The 15277-nt window shown below is 54.5% G+C and overlaps 1 protein-coding gene across 2 annotated transcripts in view; it reads right to left on the reverse strand.

Moving 5' to 3' along the window:
- Positions 1–5951, reverse strand: part of Lsp1 (lymphocyte specific protein 1) — a 32139-nt gene extending 26188 nt beyond the window's left edge. The window contains exon 1 of one of the 2 annotated variants that reach the window (XM_087205523.1): positions 5713–5951. In XM_087205523.1, the coding sequence (XP_087061649.1) occupies positions 5713–5780 (68 nt within the window). In that variant the 5' untranslated portion in view covers positions 5781–5951. The remainder of the gene's footprint in view (positions 1–5712) is intronic. The other variant, XM_013074999.3, reaches the window with a different exon arrangement.
- Between the last annotated feature and the right edge of the window lie 9326 nt (positions 5952–15277).

Genomic DNA, 15277 nt, shown 5'->3' on the forward strand with positions numbered 1-15277 from the left:
GTATTGAATTCCAGGTACTTTTATGCTTGAGATTCTACACTGACAAAGTTTGCACTTTCATGGTGCTGATATTTTAGTGGGAACAAGCAAATGCGTAAGTATGTATTGTAAAAATCAGATGATAGTAAATGCTATGGAAAATAAAAATCAGGGTAAGGGGATATGGAGGTCTGGAGAAGGCTAATATTTTGTATATGATGGCCAAGGAGAGTCTTATGGGAAAAATAAGCATTTTCTTGAAAAGAGAGTTTCGAGGAGGAAGGGAGAGAGGGAAGAAGGAGGAGGAGAAAAGGAGGAGGAGAGGAAAGAGACAGAGAGACAGAGAGAGAATATCCCATGAGGCGAGTGCAAGATGCCTCACAGAGAGGAGTCTGTTCGCTTGCCTAGCTCTTCCAACAGTTCATCCAGCACCAATCCATCCATTTTATTTTTCTGTTCATTTCTTTCTTCCATCTCATCTTATATTTGCCCATTATATACCTATACATCAATTATTCATATTTATCTATGTCTCTCTCTAGATATTCTTTTATTAATCTGTCCACATACCTGTCTATATTCTACCCATCTACTCCTTTGTCCATCCATACTTTCATCCCATATATCCATCCTCCGATACATCCATTTACCCATCCTTCCATCCATCCATCCATCTGTCTAGTTTTTTTATACCTCCTACTCTTCTTCATCCACCTTTCCATTTATACTTTTTCTGTCATTGAGTCTTCTTTTCTTTTTTTTTTTTTCTCCTGCAACTAAGACATAGTTCATAACCTCACGGCCCAAGAACAAAGCAGAACTTCCTGGCCCAGGAGACAAGTGCCACAGTAGAAACTAAACAGGGGCTGGGGAAATAAGAACACGTTGCCTGTTCACACATTCTCTACATTCTGACAAACATATACTCACAGAGCAGGATCTGAAAAGTGCAAAGAACAGTGAGAGCTCCTGGGTGTGGCAAAGGTCAGGGCCAGTGGGCTTGATGGCTCTTGGGTGGCTTCTGATAGAGCAACATCTCTGATTCACAGAGGAGGCAACCTCCAAATGCTTCAAGCATTCCTCAGTTCAGTGTGTCCCTCTGTCCAAGCAAGCACCTCTAACAATGGGCAAGTAGACCGGAGCCAAGGTGGTTGTAGTGGTAATGAAGCTTGGATTTTGGATTTAGGGTTGGGGCTGGGAGAAATGTTAAAAACTTCTTTCTGGATTCCTCTGGAAATAGCTAGCTAGATCCACCTGCCCCAAGTCCCACTGCTTTTCTGAGGACGAAGGGGCACCCTTGCTTTATCTTAGAAGCTAAGAGTAGGTTACATCCAAGGAGGAGGAGGAGCACAGACACGTTTGGGTCTGGTGGTGAGAAGGAGCACTCTCACCAGTTGAGTCTGAGGCTCAGCTTGTCTTGGGTTGATGCCAACCTGTCCTCATGTTCTCCTCCACTTGGCACCAGTGGATCTGAGGCTCTGCAAGATGAAAGGGTGTCTCTTGGACCCTGAACCCTCTTCCCATGTAGGGAGTAGGTGACTCCCACTCCAGCCTGGCTACCAGCAAGCCCAGGCTAGCAGAGGTCACACTGTGAGGTGTGGGGGCTGACTCTCGGCAGCCCTCCACAGGCCTTCCCTGTTGCAGCTCTCAGGAGTATGGGGGCTCAAGTTCTTCCCTAGTCCTGCTAGGGGGAGTGGGCTGGAAGGGAGAAAAGGGCAGCTCCTGGGTTCTCAGACAGCCTTTTCCCAGCAGCCAGTGGGATCAGACACCCCCTCTTCCTTGCCAAGTTGGGAGGCAGTTAGCTGATGGAGCTTGGACAGGATTGACCTGGTTCCAAGAACCTGGCTCCAAGAAAGGCCCAAGGGCTTGGATGCCTCTACCTCCCATCCCACTGGGCTGGACTGCACCAGGAGGTCCGATTGCCTCCATCTCGTCCCAAGTCCTTAGAAGACATTTCAAAGAAGGCTTCCTGACAGAGGACTGGGTTGGAAGAGAAGCTGAGAGCCTCTTCCTGGGAGACAAACAGTTGCTCCTGCCTCATTGCTGTGTGCGAAAGCCTTGGGGTGCTGCCTGGCTGTGCCTCGCTGAGCACCCTGGCCACTTAGCAACCTCCATGTGAAGAGCGGTGGGTGTACTGTAGGCGGTTATGGGCCACCCACAAGGGGCAGCCCAGTGCAGTGTACTCCTGGGTCCTCAGCACCCCAATTTAAGCCCACAGAGGGCATGCACTCCAAAGTGTCAGCCACACTCCAAGTGGACCCTCTGAAGCCTCGAGAGTGTCTGTCTGTGAAGCTCCTGGCTACCTGTTGGGCTCTGGGGGATGAAGTGAGAGCTTGGCACGGACTCTCACAGGTGAGTGGTGGTTCTGAGTAGCCATGGTCTGAGCCTGCAAATGAGGAAGCTAAGGCTCCAGGGGTGGGGCTTACTTGCTCCTGTGGGCACTAGTCTACACTAGTCTGTGGGGACATGCCCAGGGCTCTGCAGCTGCCCTCCCCTTCCCCTTGGCAGTCATATCTCATACCCTGCCCGCCCTGCCAGCCTGTGGACCCAAAGGGAAAGGCCACAGGCACCTGCCCACGGCCCCCTCCCCTGCTGAGATCTCATCTCCTGCCCTCTCCTGCTCTGAGGAAAACTAAGGCAAAGACAGGCTGGCAATGGAGGAAAAGATCTTCACTGTGAAGAAAGGCTGCCACTCTGGCAGGCATCTTGCTCTCAGCCATCTGTCCCTGAGCCCCTCCCAGCACTGCCTGTGTGGGATCCAGGACTGTTCTGCTAGGAGACAGATGGGGCCACAAAGAGGGCAGGAGGAGGGGAGGGTTTCTGGCTTCCAGAATCATCGTGGCTGGGGCCTGTGATGCTCCCATATGTACCAAGTGTCTGGTCCCTCCCCACCCAAGGAGGACACGTGAAGGGTCCAGATGGTAGGCTGGAGAAAGCTGGTGACCTGCCAGCCTCGGCCAAGGAGGAAGGCTCACCCTCTGCTCTCTCCTGGGGGTTCCTACTCAGGGAAGGAAGGAAGGCCCACAGGTACTGGCCTGGCCTAGCACTGACTGTGGAGGCACCTGAAGCCCAGACTGAAGCTCAGTGGGACAGATGCCCAGGAAGGAACTCTTCAAGGTGGCAGAGTTGTCCCTTCCCTTAGCTGAGCACAGGGAGAAAGGGAAATGGTAGTAAGTGAGGCAGGATATGGGCTCTTCCACAGTGAACCAGGAGGGCAGCCAGTGTGTCTGCTGGGGGAAGCAGATTCAGACCTCTGTTAGAGACATGGAGAGTGCTCAGGACAGTTGGGCCTTGGTTGGGGTGGGCATATGGGGCCTTCATGGAGCTGAGGCTTCCAGGATTTGGACATGTTGAATCTAAGATCCTGAAGGCATCCTGCTCTCTCCCAATACTGTTAGCCAGATGACTGCCAGTCCTTCTCCGAGTCCCCCAAGGCCAGTGGCTCCTCAGGCATCTGGACGGTGTGGGGATGAACTTGCTCTTGGGGTTAGACCAGAAACAAGGAGAGGAAAGCCCACTCAGTGTCACCCAGAGTTCCTTGCAGAGCCACTTGCAGTCCTGTTGAAATGCCACACACTGCCCCAGGGTGGGGAGGACAAGGACAGGCCAATGACCCAGCAGCAGCTGAGCAGCCAGGGCAGGGAGAGAGCACCCCCCAGGGAGGAGCACAGTCCTGCAGGCCAGGGGGTGGGACCTGCCCTGCCCAGGACTGGGGAGACAGCACCAGTTGGCCTTCGGGACAGGGACTCAGCTGTGTTGGCCCTGCTGGGCAGGTGTCTCCTAAGACCCTCATGGTCTTCCTCCCTGGCCCTCTGTGAACAGGACAGGGCTATTCCCTCTCCTCTGTTATAGCCCAGCTGATCCTACCCAGGCTTGGCCTCTCTGGGGACTCCCAGGTGGGGCTTCCCAGGCCACATACCCCTTCCTGGATGTCAGGGACTTCTCTTTCACCCTAGGTAGGAAAATGCCCACTTCCCTTAGTCATCTCGTGAAAGGAGAGCCCCACCTCACTCACTCCAGGTGTCAGTTTCATTCTGAAAGGTCAGTGTCATGCTCTCCTGTAACATTTGGCAGGGAGTGGGCTGGGAGGGTTCTTGGGGGGTGCCCAGGCTCCTTGGGTCCCAAGGACTCTCTAGCCAGAGCTCCTGACAGACCCACACAGGTGGGCTCAGCCCCAGATCTGCACCAAGACAACGGGGGTCCACTGGGCATCCAGGGCCATGGGCAGCTTTGGCCATCTCCAAATCTCCTGGGATCTGTGGCATTTGAGACAGCTGAAGGGGAGGTGCCAAGGAAGGGCCTAGGAGGAAGGCGGGGGCCAGCCAGGACGCTCACACCCTGCCCTTCTATGGACAAGATGTGGCAGAGCCAAGTCCAGCACTGGGGACAGCGCTGACGTGAGGACACTTATGCACGGGATGCAGCTCTCACCCAGTTGCCCAGTGCCATGCACCCAGCAGCTTGTGACCTCATGGCACTCAGCCAGGGCAAAGCGTCCTCTGACCCTCCTCAGCCCTGCATGCTGCATATCCCCCTCCCCTGGAGTATGGGCTCCCAGAGACCCTCAGAGGAGCAGGGGAGCCCTGACAGCCTGGACCAGGCACACACATCCTGATCCAGAGCCTCTGTTTACCCTCTGACTCCTTTACTGGTATTCAGGGATCACCTTAGCTGCCCCCCAAAGAAATTTCCAAGTGAGATTCACAGTCCAAAGGCTGAAGCACAGCTGATCTGCTGCCTCCCCACCCCTCACACACACTCTATTCGTGGTGATGCCTCTCCTCTCTGATGTCACTGCTAAGGCCTGCAGCCCACACAGCTGCTGGGGCCAGGATCTACTTTGCAAGATAGCCTGAGGCCAAGGGACCCTGCTCTGGCTGATCAATGGAGGTCCACAGCATAGCGGCCCAAAGCACAGTCTGAGGCTCCCCTCCTGGTGCCCCAGGCAGGGGCCGTGGGCTCTGGGTGTCTGAGCTCAGCCCAGCTCCTCCTTTTAGCATACGTGGGAGCAGCCTCACTGTCCTGCTCCGGGGCTGACCTCCAGGCCCGTCACAGGCTTCCATCCCTAACTGTCAGAATGCTCCCTCAGGCCCATCCCAAGCCCTGCCTGCTCCTGGCTCTTCAGGGATCAATAGCCAGGGCTAGGTGGCCCCCATTGCCTCCTAAAAGGTCTCCTCACACAGCCCAGGGCCCAAGCGCCAGGCCCCAGACCCACTCTGTGTGTCTCAGGGTGGCTGCTCAGTGGCCCCTCGGAGCCCAGCTGCTCCTGAGCAGGCTGGCAGTTTGAGTTTCTCTGCCTGGCTCTAGGCACGGCACATAGCTGACTCTTCTTAGGAACCCACACACAGCTTCTGCCCATGGCCTCTCCCACTTCTACCCCAACCACAGCACAGTGCTGGCACCCAGGACAGGCTTCTGCCCCATTTTGGCCTCTTCCATCACTCAGAAGAAGTTTGGGGGACAACCCTCCTCCTGAGGCCAGGCCTAGGTCCCCCCAGCACAGGCACTGTTCTCCCCATCCCCCAACACACACAGTCAACTCCTCCTGGTCCTCCCATAGTAAGGCCAAGACACAGAGGCAGACAGAAGAGACATTTACCTTCAAGGTGAAAAGGGGGCCTCAGGAGGACCCCCAAGTCCCCCACAGGGCAGCCGACTTCCAGGGTAAGTGTGCACAGAACAGTGCACCCCTAGAACCGGATGCACAGCTTGGGTACATCCACAAACCCTTACCCAGTGCTTTCCTCCACCAGCAGCTCTTCCTGCTCCTCGGACCCCGGGGCACTTGGAGCCTCCGCCATGGACCTTGAGTCTGGGGCCAATTCTGGTGCCGTGTGTGCACTGTGGCTTGCGGTGCTTCCTGGGCGGGCAGGCTGTAGCCGGAGCCCCCACCCAGCCGGGTTTCACTTCCCCCTTCCACTGCAGGTTGAGGTTTGGAACCACTGGGGCTTGGGTTGGGGTGTTGTTTTTTTAATCTGTTGCTGCAAGAGGAAAGGAAAAAAAATACCCAAAACTCAAACCACCCCTCAGGAAGTGTTAAGCAAGCTACAGGCGTCTCAGCTGAGAGAAGAGGGGATGAGAGCAGAGGTGGGGTCAGGAGGTTTCTCAGGTCTGGTAAGGATGAGACCAGGCTGGGACACCCCATGCACCTCCTGGGTCCCTGGAGCAGCCCCAAGTGTGCTGTGAGCAGCAGGTTCTCCCTCAAGACGGAGAGCCAGTTCATGCTCCTAGAGCATCGTCATTAGCATTTCAGCCTCTCGATGGAATCCTTCACAGAGGCCCACTTCTGCATGCACCCACAGAAGCTGGTAGAGTCTGTCCTCAGTGCCCGGGGTCATGGCCCTCAGTGCCCCTGGCCAGTCTGTGCCCCACGGTGACATCAGGGTCCCTATATACAGTGCTCCCCCCTCCATACCCCCGGTGTCGTGTGCTGTTTTGCACTGTCCTGCTTATTCTGAACTGTTGGGTGGCTGCCTTGATCTCTGCTGCCCCTTCCCCTGCCCTGTTGATTCCACTGACCCTCATCCTCATTCTCATGCTCTAGGCTCTCAGAACTGACCATATAGCCAGTTAATATCCTCAGACTCCACAGGGTGGCCCAGTGGCTCTCCTAGGAGCACTGGCCAGATGGAGGCATGGACGGAGGATGATTTCATTTTTTCCTGTCCTCAGCTGCTGGGAGGAGCTCCAAAGCTCCTCCAGAGTCATCACTGGGTGCTGGGCAGATGGGGGTCAGATTCCAAAGTTGGGGGGACTAGACCAAAGTGTCCTTGGGCCAGCTAGGGTAGTGCAGGGCAGCAGAGGCTTCTTTGGTAAAAATCTTTGGCCAAGGAGAAAGAAGGGAACAGTGCCATTTTGCCAAGCCGGGCCAGTGGGTGGCCTGAGGAATCTCAGTGAAAGATCTCAAAGGGCCTTGGGCACACAGGGACCAGGGAAAGGTCTGGGATAGGGAGGCACCAAGGTAGGCCCAGAGAACCCACTCAGGAGGCAGTGAGCCAGCATCCCCTCCCACATACCACAGAGCCGCAGCAAGCCTGGTTCACGACACCCCAGCAAGGAGAAGAGGCACTGTGATCCCCAACCCCACCCCAGCCATCGATCACCTGGCAGGGCCTGATCAGGTCACCCAGGGCTGCAAGATGAGCTGATAGCCCTGGGAGTGCTGGCTGCCTCTTCCCTCGGGGGATTTCTGCATCCTATTTCCTGGGGCTCTCAAGTCCCCTTTGGTGCATGGCTAAGAGTACACGTGGCATGTGGCAGAGCCCAGGGCTCCTGCTGAGCTGCCTCCAACCCAAGACTGTCCTAAGAGGCCCCTCGAGGTCCTGGGCTCCTGGAGGACAGTGGCTGGGCACCTGCTCACCCTGACATGCTTTATCAGTGGGCCCAGCATCTTCAGGACCCGCCTCCAGCCTGTGGTGATGAGGTCGTCCTAACCTCGCAGCTGGAAGAGGAGAGACAGATGGAGACCTACATCTTCCCTGTCCCACCACTCACTGACTGAAAGCTGGGTGGTGTAGCCTGAAGGCAAGCAGAGGCCCTTCCAGACCCGTGGAGCCAGCTCTGCCTGAGTGAAAATCCATGCCCTTGTGCTATGATCTGAATGCATCCCCTGAAAGTCTGTGTGTTGGAAACTCAGTCCCTAGGGCAGTAGTGTCAAGGCATGGGACCTTCAAGAGGGGACTGGGTCCCATTCATGGATTCATGGGGTAGCTGGAGAATAAGATAGTCAAGAACCACAGGATATTCTCTGCATGTCATAGAGCAGCAAGCAGGCCTCACCAGAGCCAGCCCCTGCTTCTGAAACTCCCAGCTTCTAGAATCATGAGCCAAGTAAACCTCTTTATCCAGTCAGGTTTATTTTTATAGCAACTTAAAACAGACTGAGACATCTTTGAACTAAGGGCCCAGTATGACTGTCTGACAACACACTTCTGTGTTGCTGTTTTGCAGTACCACTAGGGATTCTACCAGGGGTGTACTACCACTGAGTTTATTGTTTTCTGTTGAGATTCGATCTTGCTAAGTTTCCTAGGCTGGTCTTGAATTTATGATCCTCCTGCCCATCCTCTATAATCCCAAGTAGCTGGGATTATAGGTGCGAATCACTACAGCCCACCTCACTGATCCCATCTCAGATGGTAGTTTTTATCCTTTCCAAGCTTCAGCCATCGAGGGAGCCCCTTCCTCCCTCTGCTGTCCCCACCCTCCCAAGAAGGGGCAGAGCCTGATCCCTCCTGTTATGGCTAAGCAGTGCCCTCCAAAATCCATATGCTGAAGTCCTGACCCCAGGACCTAGAATGTGACCTTATTTGGAAATAGGGTCCCTGCAGATGGAACTAGTGGAGATGAGGTCATTGGGGAAGGTCCTGCTCCAGTATGACTGGTATCTTGACAAAAAGAGGAAATTTGGCCACCAACACACGCAGGGAGAAGGCCTCATGATCATGCAGGCAAAGGTCAGTGATATTGCCACAACACGAGGAGCTCCAAGGATCCCCAGCAAACACGGAAGCCCAGGGAGGGACCAGCTGCTACACCTAGAGCACAGGTTCCAGGCTATGAGAGACAAATGTCTATGGCATGAGCTAGGCATGGTGGCACACACCTGTAAATTCCTGTATTCTGGGAGGCTGAGGCAGGAGGATTGCAAGCAAAACGTCTCAAAATAAAAAATAAAAGGTTGGGAATGTAGCTTAGTATGAAAGCCTTGGGTTCAATTCCTGGTGCTGTTAAAAAAAAAAAAGAAGAAGAAGGAGTCTGTGGCTTAGGCCCCAATCTGCAAATCTGCAATTTGTTTTTATGGTGGCTACAGGATGTTCCCCTCTCTGTCCAACAAACAAGCCCCAGTGCCTCCCAGGGCCACAGGGTGGGGATACCTCTTCCTGACCTCCAAGACTAGCAGGTGTCCTGCCACAGGCCCCACTTGAATATTTCTGGAGCCTAGATATCCCTACAGGATGCTGTAGGGGCCACAAGCAGCCTCCCTTGCTCTGGCTCCAGCCCCCTCCTTTTCACAGGATGACTCTCCCACCTCCCACTTCTCAGAGGACCTGGAAACCAGGGCACCAAGTGTCCTCAGGTCATCATCCAGCCACTTCTGCTGCCCACATTTACCCCAGCTCTCTCTACATCCCAGACGGGATGAGCTCCCCTGGCATGGACTCCAGCCCTCCCACATTCTCCTTCCCTACACCTTTCTCTTCCCTCTGCACCATTCTGGGGAGCATGTGCTCCAGGGGTTCATACTTAAAACAAAAGCCCAAACGTCCACGAGGCTGCAGCCCCTTCCTTCTGTTCCCCTCTGGCAAGCCCTGGGCTCCACCCCATCTCCCTCCACTGCACCTGCACCAGCAGGCAGCCCAGGGGAAGTGCCTCTGGCCATCAGTCATTTCCCATTTCCCAGTGCATGGTATCTGAGAGCCACAGGTGCTCTGCTGGTGACAGGCTCATCAGGGCAGGCTGAGCCCTGGAAGCTGAGCATTGCCCCAAGAATCAGGCACAATCACTTGTTCAGTTGGAATCATCCACTCACACTCCAAGGATGGCCTGGGGCAAGTGGGTCCTTGTCTCATCCATCATCCTGTCCCCTTGATTCAGGGCCCAGCAAGCAGCATAGTGACAAGGGAATGAGCAAGTGAGAAACAAACAGAGGCACTAGGCAGAAGGACATAGACAGAGGCCAGGAGGGACAGGATAGCCTGGAGTCCAGGTGAGGACCTCTGGGGACGCCTCTGGAGGACTTTTGCAAGGACAAGACCTGGGCACAGTCCATGTCTGTTGCTGTCCCCTGTGGCTGAGCACAGGCAGGCAGAAGTGCTGGGTGGAGGAGATGGAAAGACGAGCAGAGCTCCAAGAGACACTGAGGAGATGGGACAGCTTTACTTGGCGGGTGAGGGGACAAGGGGACAGTCACAGTTCATCTTCTACAAGTATAAAGGGGGAGGTTTGGGAGGTGACCGCAGGAGGACTCCACCCTCTGAAATGGATTGAGTCAGAATAAAAGGGCTCCAGGGCACTAGTGGGGTCCCTGTGCCCTCTGCTTTCTGCCACATGAGGACATAGCAACAAGATACCCTCTTTGAAGCAGAGAGCACTCACCTCACACCGAATTTGCTGGCACCTTGAACTTGGGCTTCCTGACACTCAGAACTAAGAGGAAATAAATTTCTGTTCTTCATAAAAGACTCAGCCTCAGGCATTTTGTTATCGCAGCAATAATGAGCAGAGATGGGTCCTCTCCAGAGGTTTCAACCCTGTGCAGCCTGGGGCACATGGAGGTGAGCTGTTCACAGAGCAGTGGGGTTCACGGCAGGAACTTCCTCAGGGAGGATGGCATTAGAGCCACATGCTTAGGGACAGGTGGGTGATGAGACAGGAGAAAGTGGGTGAGGTAAACAAATCCAGAGAGTCCATGACATGGGGACAGGGTAAAGGGCATGGATGAGCCACACATGGGAGGGGCAACAGCACATCTGGCTTAGCCATGATGCGCAGTGACTCTGGCCAGAACAGGTGGCCTGAGATCCCAGTAGGACCCCAGTCAGCAAATGTGGGGGGAGGGGGGGTCACTGCCTATGAAGCCATTAGGAGTCACTGTGTCAGACCAGGGTGGTGAGCAGGCCTGGCCCGGGGTGAGGAAGCTGGGCCATATACCACAAGCGCAGGGTAGCAGAACCCTAGGAAGGGCAGGCTGATCCTTAGGGGAGCTAAGTGGGGCATCTGTGCAGCTGGAGAGTGAGACAGAGCAGCAGAAGGAGGGGGTGAGGGCCCAGGACAGGACTGTTGAGAGTCTGAGTGAGGCCAGATGACAGCACAAATGCCCCGGGGACTGCTGTGGGCTGAACTGAGCCCCCCTAAATTCGTATGTTGAAGCCTTCACCCTCAGTGCCTCAGAATGTGGCTGAATTTAAAGGTGGAATCTTAAAGAGGTGATTAAATTACAGTAAGATCACTGGGATGGGCCCAAGTGATTCAATGTGATTGGGGCCCTTGCAAAACAGGGAGGTCAGGACACAGACAGGCAGAGGGACAGCCATGTGAAGACTCAGAGAGGAGACACTGTGAGCCAAGGCGAGGACTCTGGGGGAACCAGCCCTGTGACAACTGGATAGCTGCCCTCCAGCCCCCAGGACATTTGAGGATGACTATCTGCTGTCGAAGCCACCCTGCTGTGGCCATTTGTGGTGGTGGCTTCGGGAAACTCACACAGGGATCAACAGTTGGTCAGGGAGGCAAGACCAGCTGTGGGAATGAGCAGCCCCACACCTCGCTGCGTCCCTTCCTCAGGCAGGGTTGGGACTTGGCTCTTCTGAGGACCTGAGTCCTGACCGGCTCTCTGTATTCAGCTGGCAGGAGTTAGGGGAGAGACCCTAAGGAAGGTGAGGGTTCTGGGACCAGGCCCAGACACATGCCGTCTTGGCCATTTTCTTTATTGCTGAGACATAATACCCAATGCACAGAACTTGAAGGAGGAGAGGTTTATTTTGACTCATATCTTAAAAGTTTCAGCCTTTGCATGGTCAACCAGCTCCAGGCAGAAGTGGCATATTGGAAAGGTCTGGCGGAGGAAAGCTGCTCACATCATGGCATCTAGGAAGCAGAGAAGGTCAGGGGAGGAAGGGGGATATAATCTTCCAGATCAAGGCCGGGGATTTAGCTCAGCGGTGTCGCTGCCTGCCTCAAAAGTGCAAGGTCCCAAGTTCAATCCCCGGTACCAAAAAAAGAAAAAGAAAAACACCCCCAAAAACCAAACGAACAAGTCATGCCCACAGTAACCAACCTCTCCCAATCAGACCTCACCTCCTAACAGCAAGTCAACTATAATGCCCTCATTATCCAATCACCTCCCAAAGGTCACAACTAGGAGCCCATGAGGCTTTAGGGAGGTATCCAGATATAAACCACAACACATATCATGGGGACACACATCTATCTGCAAGATGTGTACCCACAAGAAAGGATATTCTGCCCCATTAGCCTGAGATGTGGAGTCTAGGGAGAGAAGCTAAGAGCACTGGTGCACATTGGCACAAAGCAAGACCCAGGTAGGGACAAGAAGAGGATTTGGGATTTAGTTGCTGTGGGCAGGAGCCACTAGAGTGAGGGAATGACTAGACCACCATAGCAGGTGGATGGGCTCCCTCCCCAGGGGCACTGGGTGTTGGTCAGATCTTTCTGTGGGGTTACACAGGCTCCATAGGCTGGAGCTGGTGTTGCCCCGGCCCCTCATCTCCTACTGGCCACTGCAAACATGGGAAACAGGCCTGGGTCCTGGCCCAGGCAAATGAGGACAGAACCACAGATGGAAGGGATGGGGACAGGACAGGGAAGCCTGCAAGCAGGGCTGCATGGGCAGGTAGCTGACAAGTGGGAGAGAGCCAGGAGGGCAGAATGGGGGCAGGAGAAGCCTCAAGGTGGGTGCAGAGAGCAAAGCCTCCCAGGCTAACTCAGGGGGCCTGGAGGTGGAGGATCATGAGCTGATACTGTCTCCCATGGGCTAAGCTCCTCACCGGACCAGAGATTGCATCCATGCCAGGGAGGCTTTGTGCCAAAGCAGGGACTTTGTCAATGACAGGAATGATTAGGAGGTGTGATGACAGAGAAAGGAGAGGGAGAGGCCATGTGGTTAGGCAGTGGCTATCCGGGGGACTGAGGGGCTTGCTGGAGGCAGAAGCAGCCAGGGGAAGGGGGCTGTTTGGTGCAGCCACGTCCAGCACTGCAAACTTGGATAAGAAAGGACAGGCATCCTGTCCCTGCCCTGAGGGGCTCGTACCTTTACCCCTCCATGGGCAGCTATCAAGGTCTGAGTATTTGGGTGTGTGCTCCTCCCTCCCTAGCATTAGAGACAGGCATCACTGTATAACACCATGTCCCCAACTCTGTCCACTGACTGGGGAAGGACAGGAGTAAACAAAAAGCAAGTCAACAGTGACTTCAGAAAACAAAGGTAGAAGTAACAGAGACTGCCTGGGACAAGTAGACCTGTCTGGTCTCCACTTCTACTGTCCCTAGAGGTGACAACACTCTGTCATCAATCTTGGTCCACTCTGAAGAATGGCTTCCTCTGAATCCTCCAGGGCTACCCAAGAGCTTGCGAGCTGTCCCCGGCACCTTCCTTCTCACATCTTGACCTCTGAAGTCTTGACCACTGACTTTTGTTCACTTTTCACTTCATCCTTGTTGTTGCCACTTAAGAATTTTCTTGTTTAAGCATTTGAAGAAGAGTTCGGCTGTTTGGAAAATGACCTCAAGCTTACCAGTGTCAAGAATAAGAAGAGTACAGAGAAATTTTGCTTCTGCACACATGCACCCATTTTTCTCTCTGACTCTCTGTCTCTCCCTCCATCCCTCTATCCATCTTTTAACTTTAAAGACTTTATGATTCATTTCCTAAAGTGAAGCTGCTCTCTTACCTACCCACAGGACAGCTATCCACACCCACATGGCTAACACTGAAACTTGACTTTCATCTACTCTACCAGTCTTTGCCTCATGACCTGCTCCCTGTCACTTTAGTTTTGTTTTGGCCCATATTTCTTGCTTAACAACACATCTGGCTCTTCTGTGAATCCCCTGCCCAGCACTGCAGCCTCTGTGTCTAGTTCCTTCGTCAGGAGATGGCCTTGGCAGAGCCCTTGGTCCCCCTGCCTCCTGAGGTGCTGGGCAGGAATCACCTGCTCGGCCAAACCCACACACTCACATCTGGGCACCTGCGGCCTTGCCCACTGGAAACTCCTTCCCTTGGTCCTCAGTAGCCATGGTTTTGAAAGTGTGGCCTTGCATGCTTTCTCTGCTTCCTCTCTTCCCAGTGGCTGCCCAGCACGGGTCACTCGGGACAGCAACAGCTGCATTCTCATCCATGACCTCTGGCTGGCATCCCCAGGCACAGATGCCTCTCATCCTCTTAACCTCTGCTGCTTCCTCCTCCCTCTGATTGCTCACCCAGCATATCTGTCCGTCTCACCTCCAAGGACACCCTCATCTGCACCTCCAGCCCTGACCCTGCTGTCAGCCACCTCTCCCCGCCGGGCTCCCACAGACCTGTAAGCCCCATAGCCAGCTCCTTGTCTTCTTGAACCCTAGAGAATGGCACATGCTTGGCCCCCATCTTCCTCACCCACTGAGACCTGGGAACCACACTGCTCAATGTCTCCACCCTTCCACTTCTCCTCCCAGTTCACAGTGGTGGCTCCCATTCCGTCCTCCCTCTGCCCTGGCCTCCTTACTGACTCTCTCCATCTGCCGAGATCTTTCTAGAATGCCCAGCTGGCACAGGCAGTGCTGGGCTACCTGCTTCACAAGAATCACCCCCTCAGCCCTCACTGTTGTATGAACATGCATCTCTCCTGATGAGACCCAGAGCCATGCCAGTGGGGTCACAGCAAAGCATAGGCAGAGTGGTTGGAGCAGGGCTCAGGGCAGAGTCAGCTTTGATATCTGCTGTCTGGTTAGGTTCATTTTGCATGAGCCTCTTTTGCTTCATTCATCCACTGGAAAAATGCAGCAAACACCCATAAATCCACTATCCAAGCCAAGAACTACAGCACTTTACAAACCTACACCAACTGAGGAGCTTCCACCCCATCCTGCTTCCTGCTCTGCCCCACCTCATCTGCCTCAAATGATCACTATCTGGAATTTGGGGTTTGGCATTTCCTTTCTTTAAAAAAAAAAAGGCGAGGAGGTAATTTCCCCCCTTGGGTGTCTATCTAAACTGGACAGCACTGAATCCAGCCTGTTGGGAGCAGGGTCCAATGCACCCCACCTCCCCCTGCTCTACAAACCTCAGCCCCTTGCCCTCAGATGGAGTCCAGCCCTGTTCCTGGTAGGCACATCCCTGCACAGCGAGCTACCTGGCTCACTTTGTCTCCATGGCTCCATACTCCAGCCAGTCTGCTCTGTGAAGTCACGGTCCGTGTGTCTGCTTGGCTCTCCAGGGACATACCTGGGTCCCCACTTGGTTAGTCTCCCTTGGCCCTTGCGCCGCCTCTGAGACATGGCCTTTCATGGTACTCAGTCCCAGGCTCCTTGGACCTGTGCCTGCCTGCTCCAGGTTGCCCTGCTGCCTGGCCCCACAGGAGCAGAGTTGGCAGCCCAGGCACCAGGTAGAAGGCCCAGGGTTTGGGGGTGGGATGGGTGATAAGGCTGGGGGCTCTGGCTGTAGCACCTCCTGCTACTAAGCCAAGCACTGGAGCAGCCCAGGTGATGGTGTCCCTTGGTGTACTGGGGCATGACATTGTTGGGAAGTGACAGAGAAGACTGGGGCCAACCACGCAGCCTCAGCCTCATCCTTCCCAAC

Source organism: Heterocephalus glaber, unplaced genomic scaffold (assembly GCF_053883595.1).
Source record: "Heterocephalus glaber isolate CG9 unplaced genomic scaffold, H.glaber_assembly_v1.0 deba00000594, whole genome shotgun sequence".
Taxonomy (NCBI): Eukaryota; Metazoa; Chordata; class Mammalia; order Rodentia; family Bathyergidae; genus Heterocephalus; species Heterocephalus glaber.